The 16,438-nt window shown below is 43.6% G+C and overlaps 1 protein-coding gene across 5 annotated transcripts in view; it reads left to right on the plus strand.

The window, feature by feature from the left end:
• The window catches only part of AP3D1 (adaptor related protein complex 3 subunit delta 1), a 39,449-nt gene extending 23,418 nt beyond the window's left edge, over positions 1-16,031 (plus strand). Inside the window, exons 15-32 of one of the 5 annotated variants that reach the window (XM_080634096.1) lie at positions 196-427; positions 925-1,070; positions 1,208-1,349; positions 2,241-2,312; positions 3,206-3,281; positions 3,704-3,903; positions 4,703-4,776; positions 6,910-7,108; positions 7,828-7,890; positions 8,498-8,596; positions 9,083-9,232; positions 9,369-9,416; positions 9,775-9,964; positions 11,039-11,127; positions 12,148-12,233; positions 12,672-12,793; positions 13,549-13,628; positions 14,010-16,031. In XM_080634096.1, the coding sequence (XP_080490222.1) occupies positions 196-427; positions 925-1,070; positions 1,208-1,349; positions 2,241-2,312; positions 3,206-3,281; positions 3,704-3,903; positions 4,703-4,776; positions 6,910-7,108; positions 7,828-7,890; positions 8,498-8,596; positions 9,083-9,232; positions 9,369-9,416; positions 9,775-9,964; positions 11,039-11,127; positions 12,148-12,233; positions 12,672-12,793; positions 13,549-13,628; positions 14,010-14,105 (2,164 nt within the window). In that variant the 3' untranslated portion in view covers positions 14,106-16,031. Of the gene's footprint in view, positions 1-195; positions 428-924; positions 1,071-1,207; positions 1,350-2,240; positions 2,313-3,205; positions 3,282-3,703; positions 3,904-4,702; positions 4,777-6,909; positions 7,109-7,827; positions 7,891-8,497; positions 8,597-9,082; positions 9,233-9,368; positions 9,417-9,774; positions 9,965-11,038; positions 11,533-12,079; positions 12,111-12,147; positions 12,234-12,671; positions 12,794-13,548; positions 13,629-14,009 lie in introns of those variants that run through there. The other 4 variants (XR_013958469.1, XR_013958470.1, XR_013958471.1 and 1 more) reach the window with 4 other exon arrangements.
• Positions 16,032-16,438: the final 407 nt, after the last annotated feature.

Here is a 16,438-nt window from a genome sequence, read left to right on the forward strand (position 1 = left end):
GCCCACAGTAGCACAATTTTCCTTGTTCTTAGATCAGTGTTGTCTTTTAGTTTAAATAGATGGGGTTTGTCTCTTGAATGTGTGAACATACTTTCTGTTTGATCACATTTTCAAAACCCCAAAAAATCTCCACGAAGACTGAAAGGTAGAAATTTCTCAGTTGCTGTCTTTCATCTGTCCATTCTGTCCTTATAGGCACCTCGAGGAATCAAACCAAACTTTAGAAGCAATGTTGAGGCCTAAAGTGACAACTCTCCCAGGCCACATCCAGGCAGTTTATGTGCAGAACATGGTGAAGCTTTATGCATCCATCCTGCAGCAGAAAGAGCAAGCTGGGGAGAAGGAAGCAGCTCAGGAAATCACACAGCTGATGATTGACAGGTTGCCTCAGTTTGTACAGAGTGCAGACCTAGAAGTTCAGGAGCGGGTAAGAGACCAAAAGTACTTTGGGAATTGATCATACGATGTCTCTCCTTTCTCTGAAGCAGATGTGTAATGTTCTGTGGCCATGCACGTTCTATATAAGCTGTTATCGATGGCTTGGCACTTGAATTCTGTGCTTGTGTAACTGTGTGAAGAGAAGCTCTAGAGCTGCAGTAGCAATGGTGGTGACATTTCAGGTCAGAGCCCAGGTTCTATTCCAGTTCAATACCACCTCTGAAAACTGCAGGCCTTTCACTCAAAGCAATTTAAATTTCAAGTGATGCAAGCACCTAAGGACACAGGAAGGGCACAGTCAGATGAGGGGGTTAACAGGGATTAGTTTGCATTTGCCCTAAACCTACAGTTTATGCTGCTTCTCTTAATTCCCTTAATGGAGTACAACAATGTCTCTTCTGCTGACTTGTGTTGCAGTTTGATTTCTGGCTTTTTTGTTCAGTTGGTTGATATTAATTCTCAAATTACTTCTGCTTTTGTTTTTAGGCTTCTTGCATCTTGCAACTAATAAAATACATTCAGAAGCTACAAGTGAAAGAAGTACCAGTAGCTGAGGAAGTAATAGCGCTGTTTGCTGGTGAGCTGAACCCTGTGGCTCCTAAAGCACAGAAGAAAGTACCAGTTCCAGAGGGGTAGGGTTCCTTCTCTCTCCCAAAGCCTTATTTAAACCTTTAAACTCTTAAATAATAAAGCTAAATATATAATGAGAAGCACTGAAATACTCAGGGGTACTGAGTCAAATGGTTTGTTTATTGCAATTCTTCACCAGGTTGGACCTTGATGCCTGGATCAATGAACCTCCATCAGACAGTGAGTCTGAAGAGGAAAAGCCCAAAACAATTTTTCATGATGAGGAACAAAGACATTCCAGACATAGACAGCCAGAAATAGATGAAGAGGAACTGGCCAGAGTGAGTGAACGTTAAAATGCTTTTCCCTACATAATTCAGTAGTGATGTTGTAAGCAGTTGGAGCTGTTGTGGATTCTCTGTGTACACAGAACCATTCTGCTTTCTACAGCTCAGGGAATCTGATGATCTGATGTGAACAAAATACATGTATCTGAATGCAGGTACTTTTTTAGGCACTGTGGAATACATCCGATACAGAGTTCTCTTGGCAGTCCAGCTTGCCTAGCTTGTCCAGATGGAAACAAGATACTAAGAAAGCTTGGCTCTTGTAAAAAATGTGACCTGTGAACTGTGGTGTCTAGTGCAGTTCATTTGAAGCATGCAGTCTTGAGGATGGACACTTGTGCTGGGCTTTGCAGCTATTTGATATTTTACACACCTCCATTGCAAGTGTACTCCTGTTGTTCTGTGTGCTCTGTAGCAGCAGAAGAAGCAGCAGCGTCTTTGCTTGTGGACTTCAGCAGCTTCTGTGTATTCCTGTAATGTGACTGTTCAGTGGTGATGCCACCTTTCCTGCTTCTGACCTTTTTCTTTTCATAGAGTAAACTCTGTTGATACAGAGCTTCACTTCTTCCTCTCTTTGCAAAAATGAAAATGGAAACGTCTGAATTGCCATTAAAATCTGGTCTTTGGGAGTTACTGTCTCTATCCTGCAACTACTATCTCTAGTCTACAATTAAAAAGCAAAGAAAAGGTGTTCTAAGGACTGTTTGTTACAGTAGTAAAAGTACCTGTAGTATGTCTTGTAACTCAAAACTGGTTTATCATACACAAGCCAGTATGTATGTATTGTTCCAAAAATTCATGGAGATTGCATTTTGCACTTTGATGCCTTTTATCTCTCCTTGCTTACAAACAGGCATTCTAACTACAAATCCTCTTTTGTTTTAGCGTCGAGAAGCCCGGAAACAAGAACAGGCAAACAACCCATTTTACATTAAAAGCTCTCCTTCCCCACAGAAGGTAAGTGAGCCTGAATTAAAATATCTTGCTGGCCTGGTAGATTTGCGTAAAGACTCGGTGAATGTTGGAGCTACAGCTTCCCTCTGGGACATTCTGATTACTCCCACTACAGTTCTGATCACTTTTAATAGTGTGCTGACTGCAGTGGCTACCTACTATTTCTATAAATCAGTTTGTGTTAAGAAACTCATAAATGACCTAACGTCACAAGAGCATTCTGGGAATCTCTGGGAGACCTTCAGCTTAGGAATAAGGAAGCTTTAATTGTCCCAGCTCCCATTACACAGTAGTTTGGAACAATCTGAATTAACTTGTCATGGAAAGCATGGAATTTAGATGTCAGCAAGGGCTCTCTAAAAGCTGTAGAGAATCACTTCTCTGTGCCCTTGTGTCACAAACTCCTGTGCAGGTAATCTGTCCCAACACCGGGTTCAGATTGCTGGACACTTCATTAAGAGCAGTGCATGAACATGCAGTGTGTTTTATAGATCAAAAGGTCATTGTGGTCTCTTCTTAACATCTTTTTCAGGGAAAGAACCTGCTTTATTCCCTGTATATGCTATGGACTGTCCCATTTTCCTCAACTCAAATGTCAAAATTTACCTTTTGAAAGTTATTAGAAATAAAACACAAACGAAAAACTCTTCAGAGGTGCAACTTTAGGCCAGTAGCAGGTTAAAAAAAATAGCTAAAAGTGAGGTCTTCTATGATAGTTATCAACTGGCTCTAAAATACACTCTGCTACCACACAGGATTTAGTACGGAGCTATTCCATTCCTATCCTTTAAAATGTTCACTTAAAGGATTAAACTGCTTGCTGTTTTGAAATGCATCTGTTTATATAGGTTTGTATCTGCCAGTGCTCAGAATGTAACAGGTTTTCCTTTTCCCAGCAATACCAAGACACTCCAGGTGTGGAACATATTCCTGTGGTCCAGATTGACCTTTCCGTCCCCTTAAAAGTTCCAGGTAAGTGCAGCTGATCTTTAAAATTAATTACTGAAATTCAGTTAAGCAAAAGTGATGAGCCCTTCTTAGGAATTCTTCCTTAGGTGTTTAAGGGCAAGGAGCAAGGATACTTTCATTAAACTCTTAAATGCATCCTCTGAACTCACATGTGTTGAAAATAGTACTTTGCAGTCCAAGTGCAGTTCCTCTCAAGACAATTTAATCCAGTTAATGTGGGAGCAGGATAGAGCTCTATCCTATTTCTGGAGAGATGGAAGTACAGCTGGTGATAGAGGGGCTGTGAGATGAGAGGGAAGCATGATACAGGAGCATGATCCTCTAATTCTGAGCAGCTAGAAGCGAGGTTCATTCCTGACATGCTGTTTTCAGTGATCAGTGTCCATGTGGACTGTAGCCTGAAAGCAGTTTGGCTTCCTCTGCAGGAATGCCTATGTCTGACCAGTATGTGAAACTGGAAGAAGAGCGAAGACATAAACAGAAACTGGAGAAAGACAAGAAGAAGAAAAAGCAGAAAAAGGAGAAGAGGGGTAAACACCATCGCCATAACTCCCTGCACACAGAGAGTGAGGAGGACATTGCTCCAGCTCACCACGTCGATATCATCACAGAGGAGATGCCAGAGGTCAGTTGTTGTGGTTGGTGGGCAGAGCTGTGGGGTTTATCTGTGTGCTCTTCTTGAGAGAATTTTCCCCCGGAGCTGCCAGCCAGTCTGTATTGTTGCAGTTCAAGAGCTCTGATTTCTTGTAAGCTGTTTAGGAAGTGACTGATTGAGATGATCCTCAGCTGTCCTTTGCAGCAGGAGAAGTGATTGTCTCTGTGCACAAAAAGACAAAAATTGCCACTGAAGCTATTTAAAAAACCCCAAACCCAACGAAACAAACAATATGCATCTCTGCTGTAAAAGTAACACTGTCCAAATAGTGACTTCATTTGTTATGCTCTGCTGCTTCACTTTGACGTTAACTTGCTGTCTAGTCAGCAGGTTTGCAGCTGATTGTAATTAATTGTGCATGCTAATGATGTCATCTGTATTTGTTCCTCAAATTTCCTTTAATCAAAACCCAACAGCAGCAATTCAAATCTGGCAGTTTATGAAGAATAGATTTTCTGTTCTAAATTGATCTTGTAACCAGATGCTGCATTACAGTGCATTGTTCCTATAACTTACTGTGTCCGACTGCAGGCTGGCCTGTTAAACTGGTTTGAGTGATGCCCCATCCCTGGCAGTGTTCAAGGCCAGGTTGGATAGGGCTTGAAGCAACCTGCTCTAGTGGAAGGTGTCCCTGCCTCTGGATGGGCTGGATGAGCTTTAAGGTCCTTTCCAACCCAAACCGTTCTGTCGTTCTATGATGTAAAGCTTTAGTTCTGAAGTTGCCTGTGGTTTGCTGCTTCAGTGGATAGTCTCTTTATCTCTCCTGCAGAATGCTTTGCCCAGTGATGAAGATGACAAAGATCCCAATGATCCATATAAGGCACTTGATATAGATCTGGATAAGTAAGTGACAGTTTTGTATGTGAATTTACTTAATTGCTAATCAAAATGCATGAGGGCAGGTCTGGGGCTGAACAGGCAAAGGCACTACGTACCTACAGTCCTCTAGGTGAGACTGGTGTTGCTGTGTCATGGATGTAACCTCAGATGACCACCCACGTGTTGGTTCCCACTGCAGCATAGCTGCTGAAAGCTAATCTGCTGCAGTAGCAGGAGGCTTGGGAAGGGCAGGAGAATCATTTTGTGTACCTGAATGGACTTGGAAAGCCCAGGCAGTGTGGCTCGGATCAACTGTGAGAGAGTCATCAGTCTGAGCTTTGGGGGTAGTGTTGTCTCTGATCTAACCCGCACTGGCATCAAGTGTGACCTGCTTTCATCTGTGTTCATCTCAGATCCACTGTGAGCATGGCAAGCCTGTGTGCTCTGCGCTGTGATCATTTGACCAGTAACAGCCAGTTCTTAGCATCCCCATTGCCCTGTGGACAATGGGTGGTTCCACTGTTGAAAAACGTTGTTCTAATATGATTGATTGTATAAACTGCCCATAGTGACTTTGACCAGAGTCTAATCCCCATTCAGCTACTAGAGTTGTTCACATATGAGCACCTCAGGCTGCAGTGCAGCAGACTCTAGGTCCCTGCATGCCATGTGATGATTAGCAGTGGGCTGTTAAGTATTGCACGTAGAGGGGTTTTAGTCGCTGTTGTACAAACACCATGCTAAAAATAATGCTGATGTATGGTCTGTGGATGCCTCCTGAGAAGTTCTGAGGCTTGTGCAAGCCCACGTGTGCATGTGTAGTACCTCTCTCTCTGCTAACTTTAAAGCCTGTACCATTCCCTGCAGTTCTCAAATCAAATTCTACACCTCAACAGTGCAAACACTGAGCAGAGAGCAGTTTCTGAACACCGGGCTCCAGGAGGCATCTTTGGACTTCTGTATTGTTTCCATCCATTCTCCTTCCATGTTGTAGGAGTCAGTGTGCTCTCCTGCCGTGTTTTCTCATGTCTCTGTCCTCTCTCTTTCTTTCTGTGCTTGCACTGCTATGTCTGTGTCACGCTCACATGCAGTCTGGTTTCAGGGAAGCCTTCCAGGTAAGAGCACATCACTATAAGCGATTGACCTTCTTTGTCAGGTTGGCTGATTTCAGTGGACAGCAGAAATACTTGAAGGGAGGTGAAACTATTGAAATCACCCTCAAATTTGTGTGAGATCATTGACTTTCAGCAGCAATCCCTGTTCCTGTACAGGTGTATGGGAGGTAGCTTAAAGGTGAGATCTGCTTAGTGTTCACACAGAGCCCATCTTGTCCTTACCATGTCCGTTTCAAAGTAAAAATGCATTTGGTCTGGTGGTTCCTGAAATATAAGCAAAAGATTAAGGCAGATGAGGCTATTAGAAATATTCCTGAACTGCTTTTGCTGCTGAAACGTGAAAATTAATGTGAAGTAAAAGCTGTAGAAATAGAAGAGGAGGCAATTGAGTGAACTTCTCATTGATTTCTGGACAGTGTTTGACAAGAATGGAGAAATTCCTGTGGTGGTTTTTCCCCCGAAGTAATGGGTTTGGGGGACAGTGTAAATCTGAACTAGTGCTCATGGAAGAGGGTATCTAAAATTAAACACAACTTTTATAATGTAATGGTAGAGATTCATAGCATTAGCTTCCAGAATCGAACAATTTCTTACTTAGAACAGTAGCAACAAACGACGTGCCCTGTTTGAGCCATACTGTCATTCCACTGCTTGAATTTCCTCAGTGTTGCAAATGCTTCCTACTGTTGTTGTTTCACATCTTCACTCTTTCTTTGAGAGTGGTCCCACAGAAATGCAGCAGAACACTGTGTGTATAGAGGTGTTACTCAGCCTGCAAGTCTGTAGTTAGAACTTTCAGGAGTGATCAGGCGTCAGCAAGAGCTTGTCTCTGTCACGCTCACATTGTTTCCATGAATTTCTAATCCATAAGGGCAGTGTCTGCAGTTACACAAATAAACTTCAGGTACAGAAGTGTGTGCCCATTTAAGACTTTGGGGGCTAACTCTTTTGAAACAAAGCATGCCTTGTCTTGGACACCCAGCAGATAATGTGAGTAAAGGGAGACTGCTTGCAGAAGGGTAATGGGCTCTTTATTTTTAAGACCCTTAGCAGACAGTGAGAAGCTCCCAGTGCAGAGACACAGGAACGTTGAGACCCTGAAGTCGCCAGACTCAGAAGCTCTCCTAGTAGAGAAGAAGAGCAAGAAACCCAAAAAGAAGGAAAAGAAACACAAAGAAAAGGAGAGAGAGAAAGGAAAGAAGAAAGAGAAAAAGGTAGTACAGGAGGAAGAGGAAAAGAAGGTAATTTGCCAAGGCTTGCATTGTTTTAAAAGCACTGTTATGGGCCATATTTACTGCTGTGTTCTCTTTGCTGCTTAGGAACAGTCACATTTGGCAATTCAAACAGCTGAATGTTTTCAACCTTTCCTTAATTTTTTACAACTGTAAAAGCAGGTATTTAGTTTTCTGTTGATAAAAATAGCGTTTATTTATCCCTCTGAGTTAGCAGAATTCAGCTCTGTTGCAGCCTACACAGCAGATCTGCCAGATTTAATTTGGAAGCAGAGTTTTCTGCTATTTGGTCTGCTCTTAAAATGGGGAACTCTTTAGCAAAATACCAGGAAGTCCCTTTTGTTCTACATCCTATCCCACGTATACTCCAGAATCTTTCAGCTGTGAAACTTGATGGTATTCAGTAACTCTGAAGACTTGAAGTGTCCTTCTTGTTAACTGCTCTGCGGAGATGCGCTTCTCTAAGGTGCAGCCAATGTGCTTTGAATGCCTGTAGATACTGTGATCTGCAGTTACTGTCAGCTGTGTCCAGGTTGGGAAGTGTCCTCAAAAGCTGAAGTTAAGCTTCTTGAACTATTTGCTCCTGAATGTTTTGCAGATCTGTATGTGAGCATTCTGACACATGCATTACCAAGAAAACTTAAGGTTTTAATTTAATTGATGACTTTATTTTTGTTAGGAACAATACCAAAACAACCATAATGGTTTTGTTTTCTCTTGGAATGAAGGGGGAAGACTTGGATTTCTGGCTCTCCACTGCTCCACCGCCTGCTTCCACTACTCAGCCACAGGTAAACATGTGGCCACATCACAGGAGACCTTTCCTTATGCCTGCATCTTAGCTGGGATATGAGTGCTCTGTCCTGCTGTGGGAAAGAAGGGAAAGCTGGGCTTCATCTCCTCAACTTACTGCTGCAAAGCAATGACATTTTGTCTCCTCAGTTTACAGACACTGTAATGGGATGTTTCAGGCTCATTCTGTTGTGCACATCAGTGGGTAAAAATACAGATGCAGCTACAGGCTTGGTGGATTTTAATATTATTGGTGAGGTTTAATGTTAGGTTACACTATGGTTTACCTAGTGTGAGCTAGACACGGTATTAATAGACAAGAGAGACACAATCTGAAAGCAAAAGCTTAATGAATTTTGATGGGAGGTTTTAGAGGAAGAGACAGGGAATATAAGGGGATGGATTCCTTGGAGGAAGTCTATTTAATCTTGTCCTCAGGTGATCATATTAGCTGGGTTTCAAAGCCATGAAATGAAGGCTTGATACCATGTTAATCTAATGTAATTTTTGAAGTAACAATTTGGGGGAGGGTCGCTGTTAGGTTTTCTTTTGGTGTAGGATTCAGTTGTGCCGTTAGGGTCATAATCCTTCTGCTAATCTACTCAGAGTGAGCCTGAAGTGGGTGCTGCCCTTGTGGCTGAACCTCAAGAGATAAAAAAGGAAGAAAGGGAAGAGCAAGATGAAGAGGAGGATGATGAAGGGAAGGTAAGTGGTTTCAGTTGCTGACACCCTTAGCCATGCTCTCCTAGTGTTCCTTAAAAGAAGCACACAGGAATTACCAACGGCATTGTGTTCGGTATAATGACCACCTGCAGATGGGCAGCAGTGGAATGTTACGTCCTTGAGGAGCTTTAAATGCTTCATAGGAGGAGGTTTGGCTGTTCCTTGAGTTGAGAGTCAGGTCACAGTTTTAAAGCTGAGCTTCCAAACAGTTGACGAGATTTGGCTGCTTGCTGATCCCAGGCTGCTTTGGGTTAAGGTATGGTTATCTGAGAAGGGAGCACATTAACTGGGACCCAGCACAGAATGATGGTTGGGGTTTAAGGAATGAGAGCTCTGTTTTGGGTTTCTGCAGTAGTAGAAGGCTGCAGAGAGTGAGAGTCTAGAGTTGAAAGGTTGGTAAGAGGGGTCATGGCTAGAAATACTGGGTTTCTTCAAGGGTTTCTTGTAGTTTCTTGTTTTTGTTGATAGAAATCCTCCAAGCATAAGAAGAAAAAGCACAAGAAAGAGAAAGAAGAGAAATCAAAGGATAAAAAGAAATCCAAAAAGAAGAGTCATCACAGCGAGGAGGAGACAGCCGAGTCGGTGCAGAATGGAACACTAGATGATGAACCACTACCAGTGAGTTCCTGTGCCACTGGCAGCCCTTGCCTTGGGGGAAAGGCAGGAGCTAAACTGCTTTGGGAGGAAGAAGAATGTCAGCTCTTTTCAGAACAAATAGTTACACTGCAACTGTTACTTCTTTCTTGTTTTGCAGCCTATGTCCAGTTACCGCCTTCTTGCTGAAAATCCATACATTAAAATGGTGAGTGTTTTGGTGTTCATTTCCAGATGTTTTCTCTTTTTGTGCTCTCTAAGAAAAGAGAGGATACGCTGGGGATAGCATAGGGCTTTATGTAGACAACACTTCACTGAAGAACTGTTAAAATCCCAGGGGGCAGAAACACAGCAAAGCTCCATTTTGCTTCCTTAAGTGGGATCCCACTTAAGTTTTTAGGTTATTTTCTCACTACTTAGCAGCACTGTGGAGCTGATCCCCAGTGTGCTTTCCATTACCCTCTAGCTGTACCAGGTGACCTTTATGAGGCTTGTTTTCTTTGATGCTGTGCTCTGCTGTTTGAAGTTGCTCAATCTTTCCTGTGACTTTTTTCTGTCATTTGCAGACTTACGATATTCAAGGAAACCTCCAGAACGATAGCCAAGTTACTGTCTCTGTTATCTTTGAGAACAAAAGCACTAGCTTCCTTAAGAGCATGGAACTAAATGTCCTGGACTCTCTGAACACTAAAATGCTCCGACCAGAAGGCTCATCCGTACACGATGGGATACCCGTGCCCTTCCAGCTACCGCCTGGTACGCAGCTTTGCACGGGGTTCTTGGAGTATGGCTAGTCCTGCACTGCCCTCCTGTGGAAAGAATTATTCCTGCTACTTGCTGTTTTCCAGAAAGACTCTGCCTGAGTGTTCCTGGGCTTTCCCACAGTTCTCTGGACAGGATAAGCCTCCTTACAGTATGGCTGTAAATGCAGGTGGTTCTGTACAGCAAGCGCAAAGCCTAATGTAGGGCTGGGACTCAGAAGGTCTTGAGTTATTTTTCAGGTGTCTCCAGGCTGGCTCACCTTTTGAACATGCCAGCATCACCAGGAATCTGAAATTCAGAAGGAGTTTGCTATGAGATTTAAAAGGAAATGAAATTTATAGGTTCATGAGCCGTTAGAATCTGCTCTGGTTTTATTCTCAGGCTATTGTTTCACTGTTTTAATGGCAGAGGCCATATGCAGTGAAAATTTGTGATAATTTTGTGTTTACTTGGATGAGGAGCTGAGCCCCTAGGAAATACTAGACATAGATGAAGGATAATGGCTTCATACGTAGTACAGTCAAATCACTGAACTGCTTTGACCTTCACTTCCTCTGAATTCTGACCCAGCTCACAGAGCTCATCTGGGATTTAGTGGCTCAGGGTGTATTTTGATCCCCACAAAAAGCAATTGGGTATTCCTTTTTTATTCTGTAGAAGGCAGATCTTGATACAGCCAATGTACACTAATAGAAAAACAATGCAACATTGGAATTGAGTTTAGTTCTGACAAATACTTGGAAAGCTGTATCTCTTTCCAGTTACACAGACAGCTGAAATCTATTGCCACTGTGACATAGTCTGCCCAGACATTGACTCAATAACCTCCACCAAATGCCAGCTATCACTGCTGCTTTGCAACACTCAAGAGCTAAGTGCTGAAACACAGTAAAGTCACAACAGGATTTGTGCATCTGACTCTTCCAGCTCCATGGAAAACTTTCAACTTTGGCTCAAAAATAGTCAGTGCATAAAGCTTAGCTGCTACTGATGGGTTTATTCTAACCATTACTTAGAGATGGAAACCATTTTCTGACCTGACTTCTCCCTCTCCTCTCTTCATGCTAGGAATCTCTAATGAAGCCCAGTTTGTGTTTACACTTCAGAGTATTGTTATGGCTCAGAAGTTAAAAGGAACACTGTCCTTTATAGTCAAAGTAAGTTCAGCTTTAAACTCTGTGCTTTTGCTTCCTTTGGAACTGCATAAGGGAGCTTGACTTGGGGTGGAAAGCACTGCTTTAGAGCTTTTTTTTTAGGCATCATTTCATCCCTGCTGCACCAGCCCATTCTGTGATGTGAGAAGTATTTTTACATGACATCTCGTGCAAAGAGTGTCCTGAATACTGCGTCAGCATGCCCTAAATTGTCATTCCTGGCAGTGTGTGAGAAGCGCAGCCTGAAACATATGCCACATTGTCAGCTAGAAAATCACCGCAGTGGTGCATCTGCCAGGGAGAGGAGGTCAACCGACTAGGGAGAGGTACAACCCAGGCTGTTTCTTCTGATCTCAGTTATCCAAAGATCAGTTGGATGCTGCTACCTGGTACAAGGCTGGAAAAATAGTAAGAATTGGATATAGTTAATAAGGATGGAAACCCAGCCCGAGAGTGAGGTTAGCTGAAGGCAGTGGTTAATGAGTATCAACCTGTACAAGACTATATGGGTTGCTGATCTTATTTCAGTACAATTTATTAATGAAGGAGCTGCATGAACAGCTTGAAGTGAATGGAGACAGCTGTGGCTACTTCTGGGTCAGGCGTGTTCTTTATTTTAAGGATTTCTTTAAAATAGTGTCTGAGAACCTGGGAGAGATTAACTTCTTATTTTGCTTGGGAAACAGTGAACTGTAAAGCCACATCTCCAAGTGTTAGTTTAAGCTCAGTCTGCTCAATATATTTCAGCAGAGTGCAATTAGAAATGCAGCCTGCTTCCTCCAGTTGTGTCCCTTACCTGCTGTAGGGGTATGTATCAACCCAGCTACCCACATCTTTCCTCTGAATGGCCCGATCTTGTAGCGTGATGCTTGTTCTCAGACTGATCCTTCAGGCCCAGCCAGGGTACATCAAAGGGAATTGAGCCCTAAAGTCTTCCTTGGTGCCTATTTGGTAGGTGGGGGTGGTGCCTCCTCGTGGTGCCTCAGGGCTCCCGTTCATCTCCTTTCCTTTGACCTGTTGCAGAATGATGAAGGTTCAACCCATGAAAAACTAGATTTCAAATTGCACTTCAGTTGCGCTTCATACTTGATCACGACGCCTTGCTATAGGTAAGTGCCACTTAGGGAGCACAACACTGGTGCTTTTGCCACTCATGTGAAGCTGTGCTTTGGCTGCAGGGCATCTCTGTAAGATACACAGCATGCTTTGACTTTGGCTGCTTATGATTGCTTTGGTTACAGTTTGGTTATATCTTGTGTAATGTTTGACTGTCAAAATATATCCAGCAACTCACTTCATGATCTTACTCCTTCTGAAGAAGGAGCTATGTGCCCTGTAGGCGGGCAGAGGTCCTGTGGAAGTAACTCTAGTTGAGATCACTCCAATCTGGAGTATGGTTCCCACATTTGCTTTAAACCCATTTTCACAGAGCTTGGTAGTACTTAGACTTCTGCATCCTGAGATGTCTCAAGGTCTGCATGGGGTTAATGTGGCAGATTACACTTGAATTTCTAGTTGAAGTGTTTACTTTCCTTCCTGTTTTGCAGTGATGCTTTTGCCAAGCTCCTAGAGTCTGGAGATCTGCACATGAGCTCTATTAAAGTAGATGGAATTAGCATTTCTTTCCAACATCTACTGGCAAAGATCTGTTTTCATCACCATTTTTCAGGTGAGTCTTCCTTGATGCAAACCTTCTGCAAAATCCCATATTCTAAGATTCCTGCTTTGCTTGGCCAGTGCAACGCTCTGTGGCCTCAACAGTGACAGGAGGAGGTGATGGCCAGATTAAATAAATTCGGGAGAGGAGTTTTTTCCAGGTCTGTAATAGATCAAACCATGGAGAGTTCTTCAGAATGAGCACTCCTTCTGTCCCTGTGGCTTTCCTCCAGCCCAGCAAGGCACGTGCCAGGTACCACGGGAGCAGCTTGCTTATAGTCAGGGCTGTAGCTGTTCTCTGAAGGCTGTGTTTGATCTCTAGTGCTTCAGCCTGCCTCCTCCCCAGTGCTTTGTTTCAGTAAAGGAGAGCCCAAGCTATTCCATTTTGGACTTAATAATTAAAACATAAGTATTGTATGAAGCAAAACAAACGGCTGTTTCATCATGCTCTGGTTGAACTCTTTAGATGTTTGCCTCGCTGAAAGTGTTTTTGGGGAAGAGATCTACGTTCTGATCAGCACTTTTGCCACAAAACGGTTGCAGCTTACTTAAAAGACAAATGACTTAACCTTGTGATTGTGAAATACCCCAGATAGGAGCCAGGAGGAGCCAGGCACATACATCATCTTAACCCCGACTTCCTCCTCCCCTCCCTCAGTAGAAGCTTCTGTTCCTTGAGGCCAGGGAAAGCAATAGTTCCTCTTCATGGGAAGCAAACCCTGTATTAAAAGTTGTCCCACTAAATGAAAACTCCTCTTCTCTTTATAGTTGTGGAACGCGTTGATTCGTGTGCATCCATGTACAGTCGTTCTATCCAAGGCCATCACGTCTGCCTACTGGTAAAAAAGGTGAGAGCATTGTAACACTGAGGCAAGGCCAGAGAGAAGCTGCAGCCTTCCTTGGCTTAGAGAGGGAGAAATCCTCTTGTCTGAACCCCCTGGGGACACCATGGGCAGATGAATTCATCTGGCCCATGGAGCAGTTTGCACTGCGCTGCTACCACACTCGTAGCTCCCAGTGGGCTCTCTGTTGCTCAGCACATACCCAGTGGGTAGTAGCAGCGCTGGTGGCTTCCCGGAGCTGTTCCCAAGGTGTCCTCTCAGCTGAGCCTGCTCTGATCCTGTGCAGGCTTCACTGGTTGATCCCAATCCCTGAGCTTGGCTGTAAATAAAATTGTCCCCTCTTAGAAGAGGAACCGACTGATTTCTCTGTTCTTTTTTATTTCCAAGGGAGAGAACTCTGTCTCCATAGATGGGAAATGTAATGATTCCACCCTGCTTAGCAACTTGTTGGATGAAATGAAAGAGACATTGTCCAAGTGCTGAATACTCCTTACAAAATACTCCAACTGCAAGAAACACACCTAACGTGTAAAGACGAGCAGACCCAAGTGTTAAGTTTCTCCCTCGTACGCATGTACTATCCTGGGGCACGTGCTTTTCAGTTAACTCCACCATTGTTTGCAGTTTAGACATTTTAAGGCTGTATGTTACCTTTTTATTTCAAAACTTTTTACAAACTGTGGTGTTAACCCTTTCTAGCCCAAAGAGACCCTGGTGACATGACTGGAGGAGGGAGGGAAGGGCGCTATTTATTCAGCAGCTCATGATGATCCATCCCATAAACTTTGCTATCTGCGTGGGACAGTGGACTAAGCAGAATTTCATCAACAGTAGCACAGTGTTGCTTGTGCTTATTGCCAGGGGAGGTTGACTTGATACTTAGCCATGGAATGTGTCTTCAGGGCTGCTGTAGTTGATGTATATTTCTAGCAGAGGCTGGTGCTGGACCTGAAGGCCTCTTTTGTTTTTTTATATATATATGATTTATTATTATTATTATTATTATTATTATTATCTCAAGATCTGTTGTGATCAGCATATAAACATCCTCCATCTCCTCGAGCTAATCCAAATGAGCCCTGTGAGAACTGGGATGTTTGACTTTCTGTTTATAGTAGTTGCCTTGAGCCTTAACCTTCTTTTAGTGACAGCTGAAAGAGTAGAGAGTGACTGCATGGACAGGCTGGAAGTGTCACTGTTTGGTCCTCTGCTCCCATTGGCCACCCCTGCAAATGAAGTCTCTCATGCCTCTGCCCTTTGAGCAGTCTCTGATGATGTGTTTCATGAGTCCATTTCAATTTCACATTCCTAGGGTGTAGCAAGAAACTGGAAATCCAAGGGGGTCTGTTCCTGCTTTTGTCTCATTTCGCTCACCAGCTGAGGTTGACCACTGCCAGGTTGGAGAAACGTGCCCACGTGTGTAATCCTTTGTGCTCTGAACAGTTTGAAGGTACAGCCCTGCTCCCCCTTTCATCCCTGCAGCATTCCACAGCCCTGCCCTTGCAGTGCCTGTGGATTGAGCAGCACAAGTGTTCCTGGATCCCTGCTGGGGGCAGGAGGAGGTGTTGGTGAGGAGGTTCCTTCAGAGGGAAGACAGGGAGGGTCCACAAAGTGAAGCCTATTCTGTGCTCTTGGAATCTTGTGGAATCACTGACCAGAAAGGGGATGTTGCTGTGTCCTTTACAGCGATGCTGAAGTGATGTCCTTCTCCGAAATACCTTGCTTTGTATTTTAACCTCCCCACTTTCACTTGTTTTACTTTTGCTGCTCTACACCCAGCAAACTGAGAACACACTTGAACGGTTTTGCTTTGAGCCCCGGGGCAGAGAGCTGGAGGTTGCTGTCACCAGGAGGGTCCCCAACAAGGGTTGTGTTGGTCTGTGCCTCTCCAGCACCACCACCGTGAACTAAACCCCACGCAGGCCACAGGATGAAGTATTGATCATCTCTTCTGGGTGAATGTCCTGTACTTGTGCTCTTCACCCTCTTCCCACATGAGGGTGTTCCAAGGCTCTGGTTTTATTTCTAGGACCAGCTTCATGCTCTGACCGTGCTGCAGGAGCTTGTTTTCCCTGCTGGCGAGGTGGTTTAGTGTTGGTCAGCCTCCCCTAGTGAGCCCGTTGGTGTATTAGAAACTGAACATATTACAATTGTCTTCAAGGATAATGTTCCTCAATTAGTGTTTGGGGTTTTTTTAATTCATGGATGAAAACTGTCACTTTAGCATGTAGAGTCTTCTCTTACAGTGATTCTAGACTTTTGAAACTGTATGATGTGTTACATTCACAAATTGATTTGCTATCAACATTCCCTTAAAAACAACACAAAGAAAATGAAACCAACATACCACAAGCTGCTGTAATGATTTTGTGTCGAGATGATCCAATAAACTTTCAAAACAAAGTTCAATTTTTGGCTTTCTAACTCATCCTTTTGTAAAACCCTCACAGTTTGTATGGACCCAAAACCACACCGTGAATTTATCCCAGCTCTGAATGCTCCTGTCTAGGGGGGAGGACAGAGGAATCTCACTCCAGGAGCTGAGGAGGAGGTAAGGAACCCCTCTCTGTGTCCCAAACATAAGAAGGATGTGGAGCTGTTGATGTAAGTCAAGAGGAGGCCATGAAGATGCTGCGAGGGCTGGAGCAGTTCTGCTCTGTAGCCAGGCTTCAGCCTGGGGAAGAGAAGGCTCCTGAAGGGGAGACCTTAGAGCAGCTGCAGTGATAATAAAGTAGAATAAAAGGGAATGTATTATATTTCTTTTTTTTCTCTTCAGAAAATAGAGTAGAATAAAAGAAAATAGTGACAAAAATAAA

Source organism: Psittacula echo, assembly GCF_963264785.1.
Source record: "Psittacula echo genome assembly, chromosome: 24".
Classification (NCBI taxonomy): Eukaryota; Metazoa; Chordata; class Aves; order Psittaciformes; family Psittacidae; genus Psittacula; species Psittacula echo.